The sequence below is a fragment of the Pseudophryne corroboree genome, chromosome 1 (genome assembly GCF_028390025.1).
Source record: "Pseudophryne corroboree isolate aPseCor3 chromosome 1, aPseCor3.hap2, whole genome shotgun sequence".
Lineage (NCBI taxonomy): Eukaryota > Metazoa > Chordata > Amphibia > Anura > Myobatrachidae > Pseudophryne > Pseudophryne corroboree.
The window spans coordinates 1079615409-1079636783 of record NC_086444.1 but is presented as its reverse complement, the minus strand read 5'-3'; the positions used below and the strand labels follow the sequence as shown (position 1 = coordinate 1079636783).

The 21375-nt window shown below is 44.4% G+C and overlaps 1 protein-coding gene across 7 annotated transcripts in view; it reads left to right on the top strand.

Annotated features, from left to right (window-relative positions):
• LIMCH1 (LIM and calponin homology domains 1) overlaps positions 1-21375 on the top strand; it is a 484664-nt gene that overhangs the window by 300116 nt on the left and 163173 nt on the right. For all 7 annotated transcript variants that reach the window (XM_063921014.1, XM_063921011.1, XM_063921012.1 and 4 more), the window contains exons 4-5: positions 12017-12123; positions 19752-19782. In XM_063921014.1, the coding sequence (XP_063777084.1) occupies positions 12017-12123; positions 19752-19782 (138 nt within the window). The remainder of the gene's footprint in view (positions 1-12016; positions 12124-19751; positions 19783-21375) is intronic.

The window sequence follows — 21375 nt, the reverse complement described above, 5'->3', positions numbered from 1 at the left end:
ATTTACTATGGCCTTGAGGTACTTGAGAGCATACCCAGCAATCTGTCTGATTTAACACTTTACCCACTAAGGAGTGATAGTCACTCAATGGGTGCCGGTCCATGTTAATGTTAAAACTGGACTGACATTTCTTGATGCACCCATCCTCTACTACACTGTCACAGAGTCTACAGATACAGTTCTCTTTTCAGCTAACAATCCTTCACAATGTTTACAAATAACATGGCTGCTAGATCGTTTCCGGTACTCGCCTTTGCTTGGTGATTGTGTTGCTATTGGAAATTTACACCTCCGTCTCAGTCATCAGAAACCCATTCTGGATCCTTTCTCGACCTCACTGGTACTCTCACCGAAACAGACTGCTCTGGTCAACATCAGGGTCAACATGAAAACACGGATCACAGTCTCTTGAGGCGAGTCCATCTTACAGGAGGAGAAAAGGAGAAATTTGTAATGGGGGTACAGGAAAACAGTTTGAGGGGGAGAGAAACTTGTTACGATAATTAGTTCTCTAGTCTTGTTGTTCTTCTTGTTCTGCTGTCATCTCAAAGGTGCTGTCTCTCAGTCTTCTAAACATTCTGGTGATACAATATTTCTTCTAGCTCAGTGCTCTTTCTGTAAGGAGAATAAATCTTGCATTACCATTTATCTAACTGATGTGTGACATACCATCTTTAAAACATGAGAACATGAGAAAGAAGAGAGAGAAAAAAAAACAACGAGAGAGAGAGAACCGTTCATATATATATGCATCACATAAATCAACAATAAACAACAACAGAAAAAAACATTTTTCAAACATTTTTTTTTTCAGGAGAGAAAAAAAAACATTGTCAGATCTGCCGTTCATCATCAGGCTGTCATATCTACATGTCCAATGGTATCCTTGCGCAGTCCCTCCCACCAGCACCTCCATACTCCACCCTTTGTATCTGGCCAGGATACATTGATGCGGGTAGGTCATGCTGGGGTTTGGTAGACTTCTGCAAAGACCAAGTAGTCAGGTGATGTTGGAGCGGTTGTGGTGAACGTCAGAGATGGAGAAAAGAACATTTACAGATAAATTACAACGTCTACCCGGCCGTCCTTGTGCCTGCAAGGAACTGACCTCCCATTTCATTAACTGTAACCTCAGGCTTACTATCAGTCCTAATGATCACCTTTCCTGATTGCATGTTACAGGTACGGCCCCAACTCCTTCCTATGTGGTCCCTGATTACAATTTGGTGTGTCATAACTTTGCTCATATCTTTGTCTAGGGGGTTTATATGAATTTGGTCTACTTCTTGATCTACAATCTCTTGCAAAATGACCTTCCTTCTGGCAATTATAACACCTTTTCACCTTTGACTTACCCACAGGGATCTGGGGCTTCTTTGTTTCCCTGTGCTTGATGATGTTTTGCTCATGCCCAACAGCAGAGTTCCTTAATGCAGTTACTGAGTTATTTCTCCAGTTAGGTAGAGAGGCTTGTATACTCGTTCTTAATACTTCCTTTAAACCATTTATTAACACCTAAACTGCTACTTTCCTGTAGTGTACATTTGTTTTAATATATTGTGTTCACCCTGACAGGATTTTGTTCCATTGTGCTATTTTGTGTTAACTCTTTGGTGTAAGATGCATTTGTCTGTGAGTAACATACAATACCGTACTTACCTGTTGACACGACCTCACCTGACCCTCAGTTAGGGGGTTCTGCTATTGCCTTTACCAACTTGGCCGTGTCCCTCTGGGTGTCTCGTATGATGACTGCTGGGTAGAGTGTTGACATCGTGTTGGTTTCACCTTCTCGCTGGTAATCCTGAGGGGAGTTTAACATGGGGTGCGACTTGCACAGGTTAACATTTGTAATTTTGACACTTTCATTTTTATAAACATTATTACATTTGTTACTTTCATTCTTAATACAGTTACTAAGTGCATTTTTATCGTACACCATCGCGCCATTCTCTGCAACCATAATCCTCTCCATTGCCATGTCTCTCTTTGCATTTCACTTTCCTGTTGCCACAATTTTAAATAATCATAATGTTTGATCTGTCTCTTTGCAGATTTAATGAGACCTATCCTTCTCCTTAGATTTTGTAACACATCTGGGCTAAAGCTACCTACCCGGGGAAACTTCTCCCCGTCATGCACAGTCATTCTTTCCCATTCATCACATAAAACCTCTGTGTGTGAACCGTATTTTTCACACATTACGTACCTTGCCGACCCGATTGGCCGGTTTACTGAATCAACCCGAACCGAGGTTGATCGCCCCCTACCTGAACAACTGGCCCCCATACTTGCAGGTGTTGCTTTCACTACCTCTGATCTTCAAATCAGGGTCTTCAGCGAACCCTTACAAAACCAAGATGTTCGCGGTAGGCCGACGGTGGCAGTTTACCGAGTACTCCACTCACTCGCCCACGCCGACCAATACGCCCACACACTGCCTTAGCGCTGGCGTACTCGACCTAGGGCCCCTGCGACCTGAACCGCTACTTACTGGAACATGCGAGTGTGATCCGCAGAGCACTTAACCCTTTCCAGTAACTATTGGTTGCTGGATAGTTCCTGAGTGACCAGCGAACCTCCCTTAAAATAAAAAAAATTACACAAATCACGTTAGAGTGTACAAATAGCGTTTATGACCCCTTTCGTACGCAAATAGTACTGGTCAGGTTACTAACTAATGCACACAATTACGTGCGGTACAATCGTTCTGCACATAAGCAACTAATCTTATGTGCGGAGCGACCAGTGGAATTGAAAATTTCGGCTGCGAATTCCTTCAGCCAGAGCTTTAATGGCCTATATGGGTTCCGCACCAACCCTTCCTGGTGTTGTGCTACTTTTCTCTATAGCGGACTTCTTAGTCTGCTGTACCTAGACCTCCTGGTCAGTTCCGGACCTCCTGGTCTGTGCTACAGTAGACCTCCTGGTCTGCTATACTCTAATGCTCAAATTTATGTTTAACAAGGGATGCCTCCCAAGCCACCATGCATGTCACTTACATGTATGTACCTCACGAGAACTCGACTTCTTGTGGTTCAACCCAAAAATTGTAGAAACTTATATATACAAACACTCACCACATATACACTTTAATTTTATTTCTGCGCAGAAATTCCTTTCATTCAGTAACAGTCTAGACCAGATGAGTCGCAAATTGGAGAAGGATCTATTAGCTTAAAATTTTGGACACTAAAATTGACTTGCGCTATTTATCGCGTTGCCTCCTTTTCGCCTGTTAAAAATAATACTATCGTGTGATTTGAATTATGTGGGCGTACCCGGACGCTCCGTTGTGTAATATACGCTACGTGCGTCGGCCTTTGTGTTGCGTACACTTGTCTCACCCTTTTGTTAGAAACACGTGTATGCCAGCCAGATATGTCCACAGAAATACAATTAACACGTTTATCAATGTAAATGATCTTTAATTGTAATCATCTACCGAGCACCACACAGGTCTTTCCTTGTATCTTAGGCAAAGCTGTGTGCGTGCTTTACAAATTACCCCTTAATGTATTACTTTTACTCTTTTTAACTACCAATAGCAACAAATCTTTCTTAGCACGTTATCAATGCAAATGGCAAACAGGAAGGTGAGATGTGAAAATTACACAAATGAACATGCAATTCTAAATTTAATCTAATAACATACATTGATGTAAGCACACGCATATAGATATTACATATAAGTACCAATCACTATTACTTATGATTGACTATGATATAGATTAAATAAATGCATAAAAAAAAAAAACTCATTAAATGATGATTTCTTTTTGACAATGGATGGCTGATTATTTCCTGAGTCAACTGAAAATCAGCCGCTTAGGGGAAAAAAATAAAAAATTGACCTTCCCAAAATGGCCGCTGCTCCTCCCCCTTTCACCTCCCATGAGGTTTACACAAAATGGTGGACAGACCATTTGTCACAAAGAAAATCATCATGCCAGCTCCTTTTAGTTATCACGCTATGCAGAGCGATTAAAAATAATTTTAAACCTATTTAAACAGACAAACCATCCAATCTGCGTGTGTAGTTGGCACCAAATAGAAATAAAAACCAGATTTACAAAGACAATAACGTACTGTTCCTACCTTCCAGTTCCCGAATTCCCTCAGCACTCCTTACCAAGTGAAGCAGACAATTAACTGGTCAGCACTGCAGTATCCCCGACCTCCAAACGGTTTAACGAGGGATACTACCTTTTCCGCCCTTTGCTGACCGATAATGTCTGCTAAAATTACCTAGTGCAGATTTGTGAAGACCGGAGGAGCCCTCAATTGACCAAGCCTATATATTTATCCTATTTAAAACACTCTAAAAGATTAGGAGACACAGTACGCAATTGGCGCAAAAAGTACCGCAAGGGTACGCTCTTAGCGTAGCAGACGCTGTGCACAGGGTGTGAACACAGGCGTTGCAGATACTTACAGAATTAAACTAGAATAACTATACCTTAAGGAATGTACTTATACTGTAAACCTTTGTGCAGTGATAATGTGTAGATGTAATGCAGTGTAACCTTGTTAGCTTAAAAGCTGTATGAGCGGCTGTGATGCTCTGAGAACCCTTTAGCAATATAATAATCAATCAAATACCGTTCTAAGGTTCTAACGCCTTTAAGGAAGAGAATGAACGCTCAATTGCAAAAGAATAAACAATACAAGTTATACACTACCAAAATAACATAGAATACCTAACCGAATCACTACACATAAAATACAATAGCTGCACAATTACATTTAAGGGGAAAGAGAGAGAGAGAGAAAGAATGGCTTATAATAACAATAAAGACAATATGGTTGCAGAGAAACTTACACATGTGAGAAACAATCGCTGCGCAGTTAGTCAATGCTGAGAATCTTTGTGGAGAGAATACTTGAGCTTACCCAGGCTGGCTGTCCCTATATACACAACACCCAGCAACAACACAATGGTCCCTACAATACCGCATGGGACAGAAGCTAGACTCCATTTTGGGAAAAACTCCCATGATTCCAAAGACTGCAACACATGGTTCAAAGGGGGAGGAGAAAACACCCAGCAGCAGCCATCTTCTACAAACCAACTAATTATATTCCACATTCCAATCCAACTAATTATATTCCACATTCCAATCCAACTTCCTAGAACCATCTTATTCAATTTCACATACCAAACAAACTTAGTTTATTGCATACAGTCCATGTTATATGAACCATCACAACACCAGATCACCAGGTGACCACAAGTATCAGCCTGCCATTGCTACAAGCACATGACTACAGTAACAAAAGGAAGTATGTTTTGACTTCAAACCTTCAGCAAGATGCATCATGTAAAACTACTATAATCTGTTATAAATCACCATCCATAAATGTATACCAGGAAATGCTATGCTACAGATTGTCTACTGTTCCAATTCATTACAGATTTCATAGAGTATCAACACAAACACCCAACAATCACACAACTGCACAAGCATCATTAACCTTAAGCCATTTGTATCTCCAAACCAACTATTCTATACCAATCATTTCACAACTACTTTACCTCAAACACATATTTAAACTATTCTATGCCATTAAGCCATGTGGATTCAATACTTAGCCTTCGTAAGGTGGTCAGTCCTGGTGATGATCCAGCCATGCTTTTGAGAGCTTTGTAGCTGTGTGTAGCTACAGTACATCTGTCCTCTGAGAACACAAGCAACTGAACCCTGACCTCTTCTCTAGCCAGGAACTACTTTCCTGTGACTAGTTCCTGTGGGAGGGGTCTCTCTCTCTCCTTCATGATTGAGTCACTATTCTCTTTGTATATGCTGATCAGGTTCAGCCCTGAAAACTGCCAAAAGGGTTGGCTTGAGTTCCCTGTTCACTGTATCATTCATTGTTCTAACAAAGTGATTTTAGCTTTTATACATATAATCTTAACTATCCGCTGCAATGTCCCACAACTTCACAACAAGTATCAAATTAATCTACACACCAATCTGCTTGTTTCAATAGTAAACATGACGGGTGTATCTGGTTCTGTTCAAATAATACACATTCATGACATTAATTAATTAGGTAATTTTAAATCTCCATGATGTCTGGTGCTTGATATTATTATAATTATGTACTGTATGAAATAAGTGTCGAATCCATCTCTGTGCCATGTCCGTGTAAATGCGTGTGTTACCATATATTGCTGTGCTCGCTGCGCATATTTGCAAGTATAGCGACTTAAATGTGTGCAGTTTGTATGTTCTCTCTATGTAATATTTTTGACTTTGACACTGGTACAGTGTGTCTCAGTGCTCTACCTGGTGCAATGTGTCTCAGTGCTCTACCTGGCTCAGTGTGTATAACGTGCTCTGCCTGGTGCACTGTGTGTAACGTGCTCTGCCTGGCGCACTGTGTGTAACGTGCTCTGCCTGGCGCACTGTGTGTAACGTGTCTGCCTGGCGCAAAGTGTATAAGGTGCTCTACCTTGCGCAATGTGTATAAGGTGCTCTGCCTGGTGCAATGTGTATAAGTGCTCTGCCTGGCGCAATGTGTATAAGTGCTCTACCTGGCGCAGTGTGTATAGGAGGTTCTACCTGGAGGTTCTACCTGGTGCAATGTGTATAAGCTGCACTACTGTGTGGTGTAATGTGAATTGCCACTATTACTATATGTCGTCACGCCCCTTCCCCACGAAGCAACGACCCTAAATATTTGCTGCGCGCCTTTGGCACGCACTGTCTATGCTTTGACGTGTACGAAGGGGAGCACCTATTCACTTTCTGCCTTAGGGCGCCAAAATGTCTAGTTACAGCTCTAGTGCTGTGTCGTGTATGCTACACAGCCCAGCAGCATCGTCACCCCATCCTCCCCCTTTCAACACTATGTAGTGTTCAAATCAAGTCTGTGTTTTTATATTTTTATAATAAGATTAATAAAAACCTTCATTCCGATGGGAACCAGAAAAGGACAGGTAGGATCCCAATTTATAAAAGTGAGGGGTCCCTGGGACCCACTTTTTTTTTGGATCACTGCCCTCAGACAAACTCTAAGGGGTATATTCAATAAGAGTGGGCTCCATTCCGACATGCATTTGTCTGAATCGATCCGACAAGCCCTAATCAATAGTGGTCAAATCCGACTGTCTGATTTGAGCCCAATCCGACTGTTGGATTTGGTTGGCGTCCGTGCAGCTGCTGTCAGCAGCTCCCTGTGTGTGAGATCACAGGGAGCTGCTGGAGGGAGCTGCACATCGCGTCAGGTACCTGCATGCCCTGCTGCCCCCAGTCCGCCGCCCCGCTACCCATAGCCCGCAACACCGCTCCCCATAGCCCGCCGTATGTGTTGTAAGCTGCCGTCTTTCCGACAAGACGGCAGCTTCCAACAGCTATTGAATACACCACTAAGTCAGACAGAACCCGAAATATCTGACTGGGAAGACCAATTAATAGGCTTGGATTGGGACCACTGCTTTGAAGTCGGATATCTCTGGTTCCCCAGGGCTGATTTTCAAAAATCTTGTACCTCTAGAAAAAGGGGACCCTCAGCTATCAGCCTATGGCTCTTATATTCCTGGAGCTCTTTGGTAACTGCTCATTGAGCCCACGCGAAAGACGGTCCTGTTTCTCAAGGCACTCCAACCAGTCCAGGTTTCAAGAACATCCATGCTTAGTTACAGGTGATTTAATTAGTACCTCAGACAGTTTGATTATACCAGCTGTGCAGAAGTAGGGATATCCCTAAAACCTGGGCAGTTGGGGTACCTTGAGGACTGCTTTAGGGAACTACTGTTATAGACTATCCATGCATTAGAAAGTATGTGCTACAATGATGTGTCCAGTTGCTATTCAGGCTTTTTTTTTTCTTTGCCTTTTTTCCATTACAAATTCCCAAAATCATAGTTAAAAAGCAGCCATCACATATACTATGCCGCCTCTTCCTCCAGAGCCCTGGCCATGTTGTAGTTCCTTACGTGGTGTCTTATAGAGGTAACTGAAATAGTGAATTGCTTCAGTAGTGATACATTTAGATTAGAAGGCCTCAGGGGAGATGTATCGACCTTCCAAAGTGGAGGTGTTGCCCATAGAAACCAATCCAATTCTTTATAAGTTGTAGTCTGTAAAACGATAGCTAGAACTTGTTTGGTTGCTCTGGGCAACACATCCAGTTGTCCTCTTTAGATGAGTTGATATATCTCCCCCTGTATGAGAGCAGGTACTAGTTATGAAATACACTTTGATTAGTATCTCTGCAGATACTTCTTGCTCCCAGCCCCCAGGCGCTAGGATAAAAACAAATTTGTTTGTGAGAAAGTAAATGTAAAGGATGTGTTTGGACCTGCTAGAAAGATGTGTGCGTGTTCTGTATTTACTCCTCTATATCTGTGGTGTAGTAGAGAAGTGGTTCTTGAGTCAGTTTGACTATGTAACGTTAAAATATTTGCAATACATTTTTCAATTTAGAACTTTAATCTACATTCAAGCCAGGAGAATGTTCCAGCTTAAATGGCTCCAGTAGTGACTGCGGCTTATTTTGAAAGCAAACAGCCAATTAGTGCATAGTAATGTTTGCAGTTCCAATTTAAAAACTTTAAAGCTACAAAATGTAGTGATTTGATATGCAAATAGAATCACAGTAATATAATCAAATTTCAATCCGGACTGAACACGTTCAGAATCTGTGTGTGTGTATTGTAGGGCATACTTTGGCAATAAGTAAAAGAAATGTCTCTATTCATTGATACATAAGGGGGTATCCAATTAGCCGCAGTAATTAATCAAGGCTAATGAATTCAACCCAGGCCATCCTATTGTCCCTTAAAAAGCCTTATCTGGGATTTTGTTTAAAATGTAAGTGCTGGCTTTTAAGGGATGTGACTGCGAAAACACACGGGTGGTTGTTTTTTGCGCCCAATGATTTTTCACCGATAATTGGATACTGCCCATAATGTATTATAGTAATATTATTATTATTATTTTTCTATAATAGCAGTACTATCATATCATATTATGGAGGCAGCACGGATGGTGTAATGGCTCACAGCACTGAGGTCATGGGTTCGTTTCCCACCATGACCCTAACTGTGTGGAGTTTGTATATACTCCCCGTACTTGCGTGGGTTTCCTCCGGGTACTCCGGTTTCCTCCCACAACCCAAAAATATACCGGTAGGTTAATTGGATCCCAGCATAATTAACCCTAACGTGAATGTATGCGTGTGTACATGTGGTAGGGAATATAGATTGTAAGCTCCACTGGGACAGGGACTGATGTGAATGGCCAAATATTCTCTGTAAAGCGCTGCGGAATATGTGTGCGCTATATAAATAACTGATAATAAATAATATTGTAGTTATGTTCATAAGTCTATAACTAATAAAACTTCTACTGCAAAGATAAACCAGTCTTGCTTGTCAGAGATCATGTTTCTTTCAGTCCACCCTTAAGTATTAGGAGCAATGAGTGACTAATCTATAGACACAGATGGACTTGGCTACACAGACGCAGGGCCTGATTTAGAGATGGATGTGTCTGCGTGTTTTGGCGGTCACCCATATGCAACTTTATGCAAATGCAGCTACACAGCCATTCCCTGGTGTACATCCGTGCGTATGAATGTGCAAGAACTGAGATGGGCTCTTTGAGCATCTGTAGAGTGGTCACACCATGGGAGCTTGTACCGGCCCTACGGCAGGTGCAGATTTTCCATTGGAGTATGTGAAGGATAGATAGAACATCTATGTACCACCATCACCTCAGCTACATGCCCATAAGACTTTCCATCTCTGTGCGTCTGCATAGTCACTGCCCAGGAACCCCCAGCAGACTTTCCTGATACCGTGCGTCTCAATCGCATCTGTGCTTTTGTCCGTACAAACTAAGTAATACGTGTGCTGTAGGAGTTTTTAGAGATTTTTGCACACATGCAGTAGCAAACAAATAGCTCAACTCTGTAAACATAATTATTAGTGGCTGCGCTGTAAATGGGTTGGGTTTGAAATGCCGGCGGTCATTATGCCAGCAGTCAGAATACCGCCCACAGCATCCCATCAGTATGAATCCACTCCTGCAATGGCCTCCTAACACTAAACCTCCCCGGTGGTGCCTAAACCTGGCCACCCCCCCCTTCCTGCAGCCTAAACCTAATCCTCCACCCCCCGCAGCTTAACCCCAACCCTCCCCGGGGGTGCCTAAACCTAACCCGCCTAAACCTAACCCACCCACCCCCCTTCCTCCCCGCAGCTTAAACCTTACTCCCCCAGTGCCTTACCTATCTGGTGGCCCTGCAGTGTCTCGTTCGAGATATTGGGTGTAGGGATGACGGTGCCAGGATTTGTGGTCCCGAATCCGGCATTCCGAGCTGGGTCTGCATTCCTGCGTTGGTATTTCGACTGCCGGGAACCCGACCGGATCCCCTGTAAATATATATATTTTGTTTACAAAACAATGCTATATATATATATATATATATATATATATATATGTTGTTTACCATACAATGCATGCTGTTTTTACTTTTCTTGCACATTAAACAATTATTTTTCACCCTACAAAACATAGTGTATTTTTTTGCCCCAGTGGCATACTCTGTGCTATACAGGACGGTGTTATTATAACTTGTATATTGTAGTGATGTGCTGATACCTTCAATAATTTCTGCTAATTGCTCTGTGTACTTCATTAATGTAATGTGATAATTTCTCAGTTTCACAGACTCATGGGTTATTCTTTGAACAGGATTTTGATTTAATTATATATGCTGTATAGGAATTGGGTTCCAATGTATAGCCAGACAATGTCTAGGTCGACCCCCAAATGGTCGACGTGAACAAAAGGTCGACCTATGAAAGGTTGACACTGTAAAAGGTCGACTTGGCAATGATCCTCACAACTTTCTTGACCCAACTTTTTAAGGGCTTTTTGTATGTTTTACATCTTTTTCATACTTTACCATCCACGTGGACTACGATTGGGAATAGTAGCATGTGCCGAGTGCAGCATTACTTTGGGTTCCCTGTACTCTGAAGGTCAAAACGACTTTAAAAAATGCTGTGCTAACCACTTCCCATGTTTATTTTTTTTTATTTTTTTGTGTCAGCCTTTTTTTTTTTGTGACGACCATTTCCCGAGTTGACCATTTCCCCGAGTTAACTTTTTGTACCTGTTGACCTTTTCCTGTGTCAACCTCTCATAGGTCGACCTTTTGTCCATGTCAACCTAGTGAGTGTTGACCATATGAGGTCAACCTAGACATTGTAGTTCTTCTATACGGGTGTAGTACGGTATGCCGGCGCTCGGGCTCCCGGCGACCAGCATACCGGCGCCGGAAGCCCGACCGCCGGCATACCGACAGCGTGGCGAGCGCTAAGGAGCCCCTTGCGGGCTCGCCACGCTGCGGGCACGGTGGCGCGCTACGCGCACCACACTATTTTATTCTCCCTCCAGGGGGGTCGTGGACCCCCACGAGGGAGAATAGCTGTCGGGATTCCGGCGCCGGTATAATGTGCGCCGGGATCCCGACATTCGACATACTGAAGACCACCCTTCTATACACCACCTATTAACATAAAATATATGACTAAAATAAATATTAAACTGACACTGGAGTAAAACTGCCTCCTTACTCTCGCTTGTCACCTCCGTGTCTTATCGGAGATTGGGAACTGTCTCCTAGCTGTAAGATCCCCCTGCACTGTACTGTCATCAGCTGTTTCTGGGGCTGGTGTATAAACCCTTAAGCTGCTTACATTTAAGAAAATAATCGAAAAAGAAACCTCTTTGTAAATCGTATATCCCACTCTATTTTTTCTTGTAGTTTAGTTATTAATCTGAACAGACACTATTCTCAAGGTAAAATGTGTCCTGTTTATAAGTGCAGTTTATTTTCGCTATGAGGCTTTTGCGTTAGTTGTTGTTTTTGGGGGGGTTTTGTGTGTCGGTCTTACTAAACAATAATGTGTGTCCTAATGATATGAAAAATCTCATACATTTTAATAAATCTTATAATGAGTGTTGTTTTTTAATGAATGTGTTTCTGCTATTTTCAGGATAATGTAACCTTATTCTTGCGTGGCTGTAAAGAACTCGGGTTGAAAGAATCACAGCTCTTTGACCCCGGGGATCTACAGGAAAACTCCAACAGAACGACCGTCAGGTGGGTAACCACGGTGCCGTTGTATGCTTACATAACCGCATTTTTGGATAATACCTCCTTAACATACTATGGGCCTCCAGCCCTGCTGCCTTAAGGTGATACCCACTGCTCCCAGCACTGGAGTGGATCCACAGCTAATCCGCCCGCCGATCCACGTGTCCGCACTTGACTTGAATAGGTCAAATCCAGATTCGACTTGAAAAAGTTGGAAACTGACTTTTTTCCGACAAGTCGGGAATTCCGACAGTCATTGAATACACACCATAGTGCTTATAATATATATTACATGAGAGAACCGTAGCCGCTGCTAAGTTCTAAGTGTAAATATCTCGGGGCTAGCCTGCAGCATCCATAGCAACAGAGTCCATCTATACAAGATCAATAAAAATGTTCAAACAGATTCAGTTGTCCTTGATCATAGATTCAGCAGCAGTTTCTAGTTAGGAACTCGGCTGTACATATAAATGTATGAAGAATTGCATGACTGACTGTTTCAGTTGTAGTGAGAAATATTGCACCTTTTTATCTTGTTTTCATTGTACTCTAGTCGCCACCTTGCATGAGCGTATGTAACAATCTTATCTGCCCAGACCCAAACAGCGTGGTGCACTAGAATTTCTCCATAGGCTCGTATGCTGGATTGTGCGCTGATTGTGCTTTTCAGATGCTAATAACACTTCATTCAAAGGCACTAAGAAGGCCATGATTAATGTTAGGTGGAGCATTTACCCCCATTTCTCTAACGTCCTAGTGGATGCTGGGAACTCCGTAAGGACCATGGGGAATAGCGGGCTCCGAAGGAGGCTGGGCACTCTAGAAAGATTTAGGACTACCTGGTGTGCACTGGCTCCTCCCACTATGACCCTCCTCCAAGCCTCAGTTAGATTTCGTGCCCGGCCGAGGTTGGATGCACACTAGGGGCTCTCCTGAGCCCTTAGAAAGAAAGTATAGTTTTAGGTTTTTTATTTTCAGTGAGACCTGCTGGCAACAGGCTCACTGCAGCGAGGGACTAAGGGGAGAAGAAGCGAACTCGCCTGCTTGCAGCCGGATTGGGCTTCTTAGGCTACTGGACACCATTAGCTCCAGAGGGATCGACCGCAGGCCCAGTCCTTGGTGTTCGGTCCCGGAGCCGCGCCGCCGTCCCCCTTACAGAGCCAGAAGCAAGAAGAGGTCCGGAAAAACGGCGGCAGAAGACATCAGTCTTCACCAAGGTAGCGCACAGCACTGCAGCTGTGCGACATTGCTCCTCATGCACACTTCACACTCCGGTCACTGAGGGTGCAGGGCGCTTGGGGGGGGGGCGCCCTGAGCTGCAATAAAAACACCTTGGCTGGCAAAAATACCACAATATATAGCCCTAGAGGCTATATATGTGGTAAATTCCCCTGCCAGAATCCAGAAAAAAGCGGGAGAATAGGCAGCGGAAAAGGGGCGGAGCTATCTCCCTAAGACACACTGGCGCCATTTCTCCTTCACAGATCCGCTGGAAGGAAGCTCCCTGGCTCTCCCCTGCAGTCTACACTTCAGAACAGGGTAAAAACAGAGAGGGGGGGGGCACTAAATTTGGGCGCAATACATTTATAATATAAAAAGCAGCTATAGGGGACATAACTCAGTTAGTCCCTGCATTATATAGCGCTCTGGTGTGTGCTGGCATACTCTCACTCTGTCCCCCCAAAGGGCTTTTGTGGGTCCTGTCCTCATTCGGAGCATTCCTTGTGTGTGTGCGGTGTGTCGGTACGGCTGTGTCGACATGTTTGATGAGGATAATGATGTGGAGGCGGAGCAGATGCCTTTAGATGGGATGTCACCCCCTGCGGGGCAGACACCTGAGTGGATGGGCTTATGGAAAGTAATGAGTGCACGTATAGACTCCTTATATAAGAAAATCGACGACATGCCAAATGTGGGACAGCCGACTTCTCAGCTCGTGCCTGCCCAGGCGTCGCATGGGTCGTCAGGGGCTCTAAAACGCCCGCTACCTCAAGCAGACCCAGATGTCGACACTGATACTGACACCAGTGTCGACGACGATGAGTCAAACCTAATGCCCACTAAGGCCATTCACTGTATGATTGAGGCAATGAAAGAGGTGTTAAACATTTCTGATATAACTACTGGTACCACTAAAAAGGGTATTATGTTTGGAGAGAAAAAACTACCCGTAGTTTTTCCCCCATCAGATGAATTAAATGAAGTGTGTGAAGAAGCGTGGGCTTTCCCTGATAAAAAATTGGTAATTCCTAAGAAGGTACTAATGGCGTTCCCTTTCCCGCCAGAGGATAGGTCACGTTGGGAAACACCCCCTAGAGTGGATAAAGCGCTCACACGTTTGTCTAAAAAGGTGGCACTACCGTCTCCGGATACGGCCGCCCTCAAGGAACCTGCTGATAGAAAGCAGGAGGCGATCCTGAAGTCTGTATATACACACACAGGCATTATACTTAGGCCAGCTATTGCGTCAGCTTGGATGTGCAGTGCTGCCGCTGCTTGGTCAGATAAACTGTCAGAAAATATTGACACATTAGACAGAGACACGATCCTGTTAACCATAGACCATATAAAAGACTCAGTCTTATATATGAGAGATGCACAGAGGGAAATCTGCCGACTGGCATCTAAAGTAAGTGCATTGTCCATTTCTGCTAAGAGAGGCTTATGGACTCGCCAGTGGACAGGAGATGCAGATTCTAAAAGCACATGGAAGTGTTGCCATATAAGGGTGAGGAATTATTTGGGGATGGTCTCTCGGACCTAGTTTCCACAGCAACGTCTGGGAAGTCAGCATTTTTACCCCATGTCCCCTCACAGCCTAAGAAGGCGCCGTTTTATCAGGTTCAGTCCTTTCGGACCCAGAAAAACAGGCGTGGAAAAGGCGGGTCTTTTCTGTCCAGAGGCAGAGGTAGGGGAAAAAGGCTGCAACAAACAGCAGGTTCCCAGGAGCAAAAGTCCTCCCCCGCTTCCTCTTCCAAGTCCGCCGCATGACGGTGGGGCTCCACAGGCGGTGGGGGGTCGCCTCAAAAATTTCAGCGATCAGTGGGTTCGCTCACAGGTGGATCCCTGGATCCTGCAAATAGTATCTCAGGGGTACAAGCTGGAATTCGAGGCGTCCCCACCCCACCGGTTCCTAAAATCTGCCTTGCCAATTGCTCCCTCAGACAGGGAGGCGGTGCTAACGGCAATTCACAAGCTGTATTCTCAGCAGGTGATAATCAAGGTACCCCTACTTCAACAAGGCCGGGGTTATTATTCCACACTATTTGTGGTACCGAAACCGGACGGTTCGGTGAGACCCATTCTAAATTTGAAATCCTTGAACACATACATAATGAAATTCAAGTTCAAGATGGAATCGCTCAGGGCGGTTATTGCAAGCCTGGACGAGGGGGATTACATGGTATCCCTGGACATCAAGGATGCTTACTTGCATGTCCCCATTTACCATCCTCACCAGGAGTACCTCAGATTTGTGGTACAGGATTGCCATTACCAATTCCAGACGCTGCCGTTTGGACTGTCCACGGCACCGAGGGTATTTACCAAGGTTATGGCGGAAATGATGATACTCCTTCGAAGAAAGGGAGTTTTAATTATCCCGTACTTGGACGATCTCCTAATAAAAGCGAGGTCCAAGGAACAGTTGTTGGTGGGAGTAGCACTATCCCAGGAAGTGCTGCACCAGCACGGCTGGATTCTGAATATCCCAAAGTCACAGCTGGTTCCGACGACACGGCTACTGTTCCTGGGTATGATTCTGGATACAGTCCAGAGAAAAGTGTTTCTCCCGGAGGAGAAAGCCAGGGAGTTGTCATCTCTAGTCAGAGACCTCCTGAAACCAAAACAGGTATCAGTGCATCACTGCACGCGGGTCCTGGGAAAGATGGTGGCTTCTTACGAAGCAATTCCCTTCGGCAGGTTCCATGCCAGAATCTTTCAGTGGGACCTGTTGGACCAGTGGTCCGGATCGCATCTTCAGATGCATCGCTTAATAACCCTGTCTCCAAGAACCAGGGTGTCTCTACTGTGGTGGCTGCAGAGTGCTCATCTTCTAGAGGGCCACAGGTTCGGCATACAGGACTGGGTCCTGGTGACCACGGATGCCAGCCTTCGAGGCTGGGGGGCAGTCACACAGGGAAGAAACTTCCAAGGACTATGGTCGAGTCAGGAGACTTCCCTTCACATAAATATTCTGGAACTAAGGGCCATCTACAATACCCTAAGTCAAGCAAAATCCCTGCTCCTACACCAGCCGGTGCTGATCCAGTCAGACAACATCACGGCAGTCGCCCATGTAAATCGACAGGGCGGCACAAGAAGCAGGATGGCGATGGCAGAAGCCACAAAAATTCTCCGATGGGCGGAGAATCATGTACTAGCACTGTCAGCAGTGTTCATTCCGGGAGTGGACAACTGGGAAGCAGACTTCCTCAGCAGACACGACCTCCACCCGGGGGAGTGGGGACTTCACCCAGAAGTCTTCCAGATGCTGGTAAACCGTTGGGAAAAACCACAGGTGGACATGATGGTGTCCCGTCTCAACAAAAAGTTAAAAAAATATTGCGCCAGGTCAAGGGACCCTCAGGCGATAGCTGTGGACGCTCTAGTAACACCGTGGGTGTACCAGTCGGTTTATGTGTTCCCTCCTCTGCCTCTCATTCCAAAGGTATTGAGAATAATAAGAAAGCGAGGAGTAAACACAATTCTCGTGGTTCCGGATTGGCCAAGACGAGCGTGGTACCCGGAACTTCAAGAGATGCTCTCAGAGGACCCGTGGCCTCTACCGCTCAGACAGGACCTGCTACAGCAGGGGCCCTGTCTGTTCCAAGACTTACCGCGGCTGCGTTTGACGGCATGGCGGTTGAACACCGGATCCTAAAGGAAAAGGGTATTCCGGAAGAAGTCATTCCTACGCTTATTAAGGCCAGGAAAGATGTTACGGCAACGCATTATCACCGCATATGGCGAAAATATGTTGCATGGTGCGAGGCCAATAAGGCCCCAACAGAGGAATTTCAACTAGGTCGATTTCTGCATTTCCTGCAAGCAGGAGTGGATATGGGCCTAAAACTAGGCTCCATTAAAGTACAGATCTCGGCTCTGTCGATTTTTCTTTCAAAAAGAACTAGCTTCAGTACCTGAAGTTCAGACTTTTGTAAAAGGAGTGCTGCATTTTCAGCCCCCGTTTGTGCCTCCAGTGGCACCTTGGGATCTCAACATGAGGTTGAGTTTCTTAAAATCACATTGGTTTGAGCCACTAAAAACCGTGGATCTGAAATATCTCACGTGGGAAGTGGTCATGTTATTAGCCTTGGCTTCAGCCAGGCGAGTGTCAGAATTGGCGGCTTTATCATGTAAAAGCCCTTATCTGATTTTCCATATGGATAGGGCAGAGTTGAGGACTCGTCCCCAATTTCTCCCTAAGGTGGTGTCAGCGTTTCACCTGAACCAGCCTATTGTGGTGCCGGCGGCTACTAGTGAATTGGAGGACTCCAAGTTGCTAGACGTTGTCAGGGCACTGAAAATATATGTTTCCAGGACGGCTGGAGTCAGAAAATCTGACTCGCTGTTTATCCTGTATGCACCCAACAAGTTGGGTGCTCCTGCTTCTAAGCAGTCTATTGCTCGCTGGATTTGTAGTACAATTCAGCTTGCACATTCTGTGGCAGGCATGCCACAGCCAAAATCTGTAAAGGCCCATTCCACAAGGAAGGTGGGCTCATCTTGGGCGGCTGCCCGAGGGGTCTCGGCTTTACAACTTTGCCGAGCAGCTACTTGGTCAGGGGCAAATACGTTTGCAAAATTCTACAAATTTGATACCCTGGCTGAGGAGGACCTGGAGTTCTCTCATTCGGTGCTACAGAGTCATCCGCACTCTCCCGCCCGTTTGGGAGCTTTGGTATAATCCCCATGGTCCTTACGAAGTTCCCAGCATCCACTAGGACGTTAGAGAAAATAAGAATTTACTCACCGTTAATTCTATTTCTCGTAGTCCGTAGTGGATGCTGGGCGCCCATCCCAAGTGCGGATTGTCTGCAATACTTGTAAATAGTTATTGTTAACAAAAGGGTTATTGTTGAGCCATCTGTTGAGAGGCTCAGTTGTTTTCATACTGTCAAACTGGATATTGTATCACGAGTTGTACGGTGTGATTGGTGTGGCTGGTAAGAGTCTTACCCGGGATTCTAAATCCTTCCTTATTATGTCTGCTCGTCCGGGCACGGTGTCCTAACTGAGGCTTGGAGGAGGGTCATAGTGGGAGGAGCCAGTGCACACCAGGTAGTCCTAAATCTTTCTAGAGTGCCCAGCCTCCTTCGGAGCCCGCTATTCCCCATGGTCCTTACGGAGTTCCCCGCATCCACTACGGACTACGAGAAATAGAATTACCGGTGAGTAAATTCTTATTTGTTCCCCCAAGGCGGTGCCCCTGCACTCCGCTCATACAGGCGGGGAGAAGGTAGCTGCAACAGATCAGGTGCACAAGTATTTAAAATGGATACACACTATAAGATTATCTGTCCAATCAAAATCTGGTAATGTATGGGAGCAAACGACAATCACCCATTTGCTCCCAAACTCAGGAAAACTTATAAAAATGGTTGTTCCAATAAAATGGTTAAATCAAATGGATTTAACCAATTTGACCATTTTTTTTCTGTTTTCTAGTGTTTGGGAGCAAATGGTCAATTGTCATTTGTTCCCAAACATTACCAGATTTTTGTTCCACCCAGAAAGATTGAACAGATAATCTTATAGTGTGTATCCAGCTAAAAGTCCACTTGCTGTATTTTATGTTGCCACCTGCACCCTTCTGTGAACTTCATTACATTTGCTGTAGAAAGTTATGTATGATGTGTTGGTCACTGCAGTGAGGGGGTAAAGGGTATTAGTTCATGTAAATCAATCTCTGTCACTGTGCTGTGCTCAGGCTTTAGGGGGACATGTACTAAGCAGTGATAAAAGTGGAGAAGTGAGCCAGTGGAGAAGTTGCCCATGGCAACCAATCAGCATTGACGTAACATTCATAATTAGCATTCTATAAAAGTATACAGAGCAGCTGATTGGTTGCCATGGGCAACTTCTCCACTTGCTCACTTCTCCACTTTTATCACTGCTTAGTACATGTCCCCCTTAAGTCTCAGTGTGAGTGCAAGCTTCCTACCAGAGGACTGCTTGTCTCACCACTGTGTGATGTGATGGCGGAGTGTTAGCGTGCAATCAGTGCTAGCCTCTCCTGACCTTGTGCCTATAGGCATGTGTGCACAGATCTTCTTGGCACCTCTCATCTCTCTATGGCTTCCAGCCTTTGCATATATTTTCTCCCACACAACAAATTATTATTAATTGCCTAATGTTGTAGGAGTAACTGATAATGTACTTATATCACCTTAACACAACAGAAGCGGCCATTCTGTGGGCAGAAACCATGTTATATTTATCTTTCCCTAGGAGTTGTGGTCATCTCTGATGCATGAGGCACAGTGGTGCCTCGTGTAATAATGATGTAACTAGTTCCTAGTAAATTTGCTGGCTGCATTATCACATCTTTTGAGTCAGGCCTCAAATGGTGTTTTTGGATTTATGCAGCAGAGCTTACAATCTGTTTTAATAACATATTTTTCTGCACACAGGCTTTCAGATTGCAACAGGAAACTGCGAAATGTGAGTATAATACTAATTCTTATAATCATAGACGGGAGCATGTAAATAGTGCCCATTACTGTGATCATACTAAATGTGTATCTGTATCTTCTAATTGCCATTAAGTTGTATAGCACCAACCTACAGATGTGTCCTCCCACATCTATAGATTGTAAGCTTGCGAGCAAGGCCTTCCTACGTCTATGGGGGGTATTCAATTCTTGTTGGAAACTGCCGTCTTGTTGAAAAGACCGCAGTTTCAGACAGGTTTAGGTCGGAATAGGGTTCCGACCTAATCAATGCCCCTTGTTTTTCCCCCAACAAGTCGGGAATTCGACGTCGGAGTCCACGTGTTCTGTCGGAAGCGCAACCAAACCCGACAGGTTTTAGCCCCGTTTCCGACAATGTCAATCCGACTTTAAAAAAGTCGGATTGACATTGTCGGGAACGGGCCAAACCTGTCAGGTTTGGCAGCGGCATTGAATGCTCACGTTAGGATCTAACATGAATTGAATATATGCCTATTTTTTACAGATGAGCGGATTCAGGTTTTACTCGGTTTTATTCGGATTTACTCGGTTCTCAAAACGGCATCTTATTGGCTATTCAAAACACAAGACATCCGTGAGCCAATAAAATGCCATTTTGAGAACCGAGTAAATCCGAGTAAAACCGAACCCGCTCATCTCTACTATTTTTATATGTCTGTCTGTTTTTATCCAGTTTTGTTCTATTCTGTTGTTCTAATTGTAAAGTGCAAAGGAATATGCTTCGCTACATAAGAAACTGTTAATAAATAAAATAAATAAATCTAGCCTCAATACGCCATGCAGCGTGTGATGCCTGCCGCGAGTGAGCCGCCAGGTCTAACACAACTCTGCTAGGGCAGGACGTCTTTTTTCTTTGCTAAAAAGTTATCTAAGCACAACACAATACGAATAGATCGCACCTGGAGACTTTACTGAATAATGTGATGTTTGACACTTGTATTTATGTGTACGACTGTCTATATATAAAGCACAACGGAACTTTACATGGAAAACGCAGTGACCGCTGCATCATAGAACTTCGTATACAGATTCAGGGACTCAATTATACAAGATATACAAGTATTACATATCAAAGTAATCTAGGGTGCATCTGTTTCCTGGTGTGCCCTAGTCGCAGTGACTTGCGGCATTTTCAAAGAAAAAAAAAGACGCACAATGCTTGCAGAATTGCATAGCTCCTGGTTATTTGGCGTGACAGCAGCAATGATGTATCAGGGCATAGCTGTATTGCACAGTGCTGCACAATTAGAGCATTTTTGGCATGTCCATCCCTACGTAAGTGGAACCTACAATCTAATTTTCCTAAGACAGGATGACAAATAAACACACTAGGTACAGTTTAGTTAGAAGCCTATATACCATTAGCATCCGGAGGAAATCCACACAATACTAGGAAAACAATCTCCATACAAACTCCATACACATAGGAATCAGTCCCTGGCCTTAGTGGTGATACAGTACAGCATACTACCCCCCAGGCCTTAGTGGTGGATACAGTACAGCATACTAACCTCCAGGCCTTAGTGGTGGATACAGTAGAGCATACTACCCCCCAGGCCTTAGT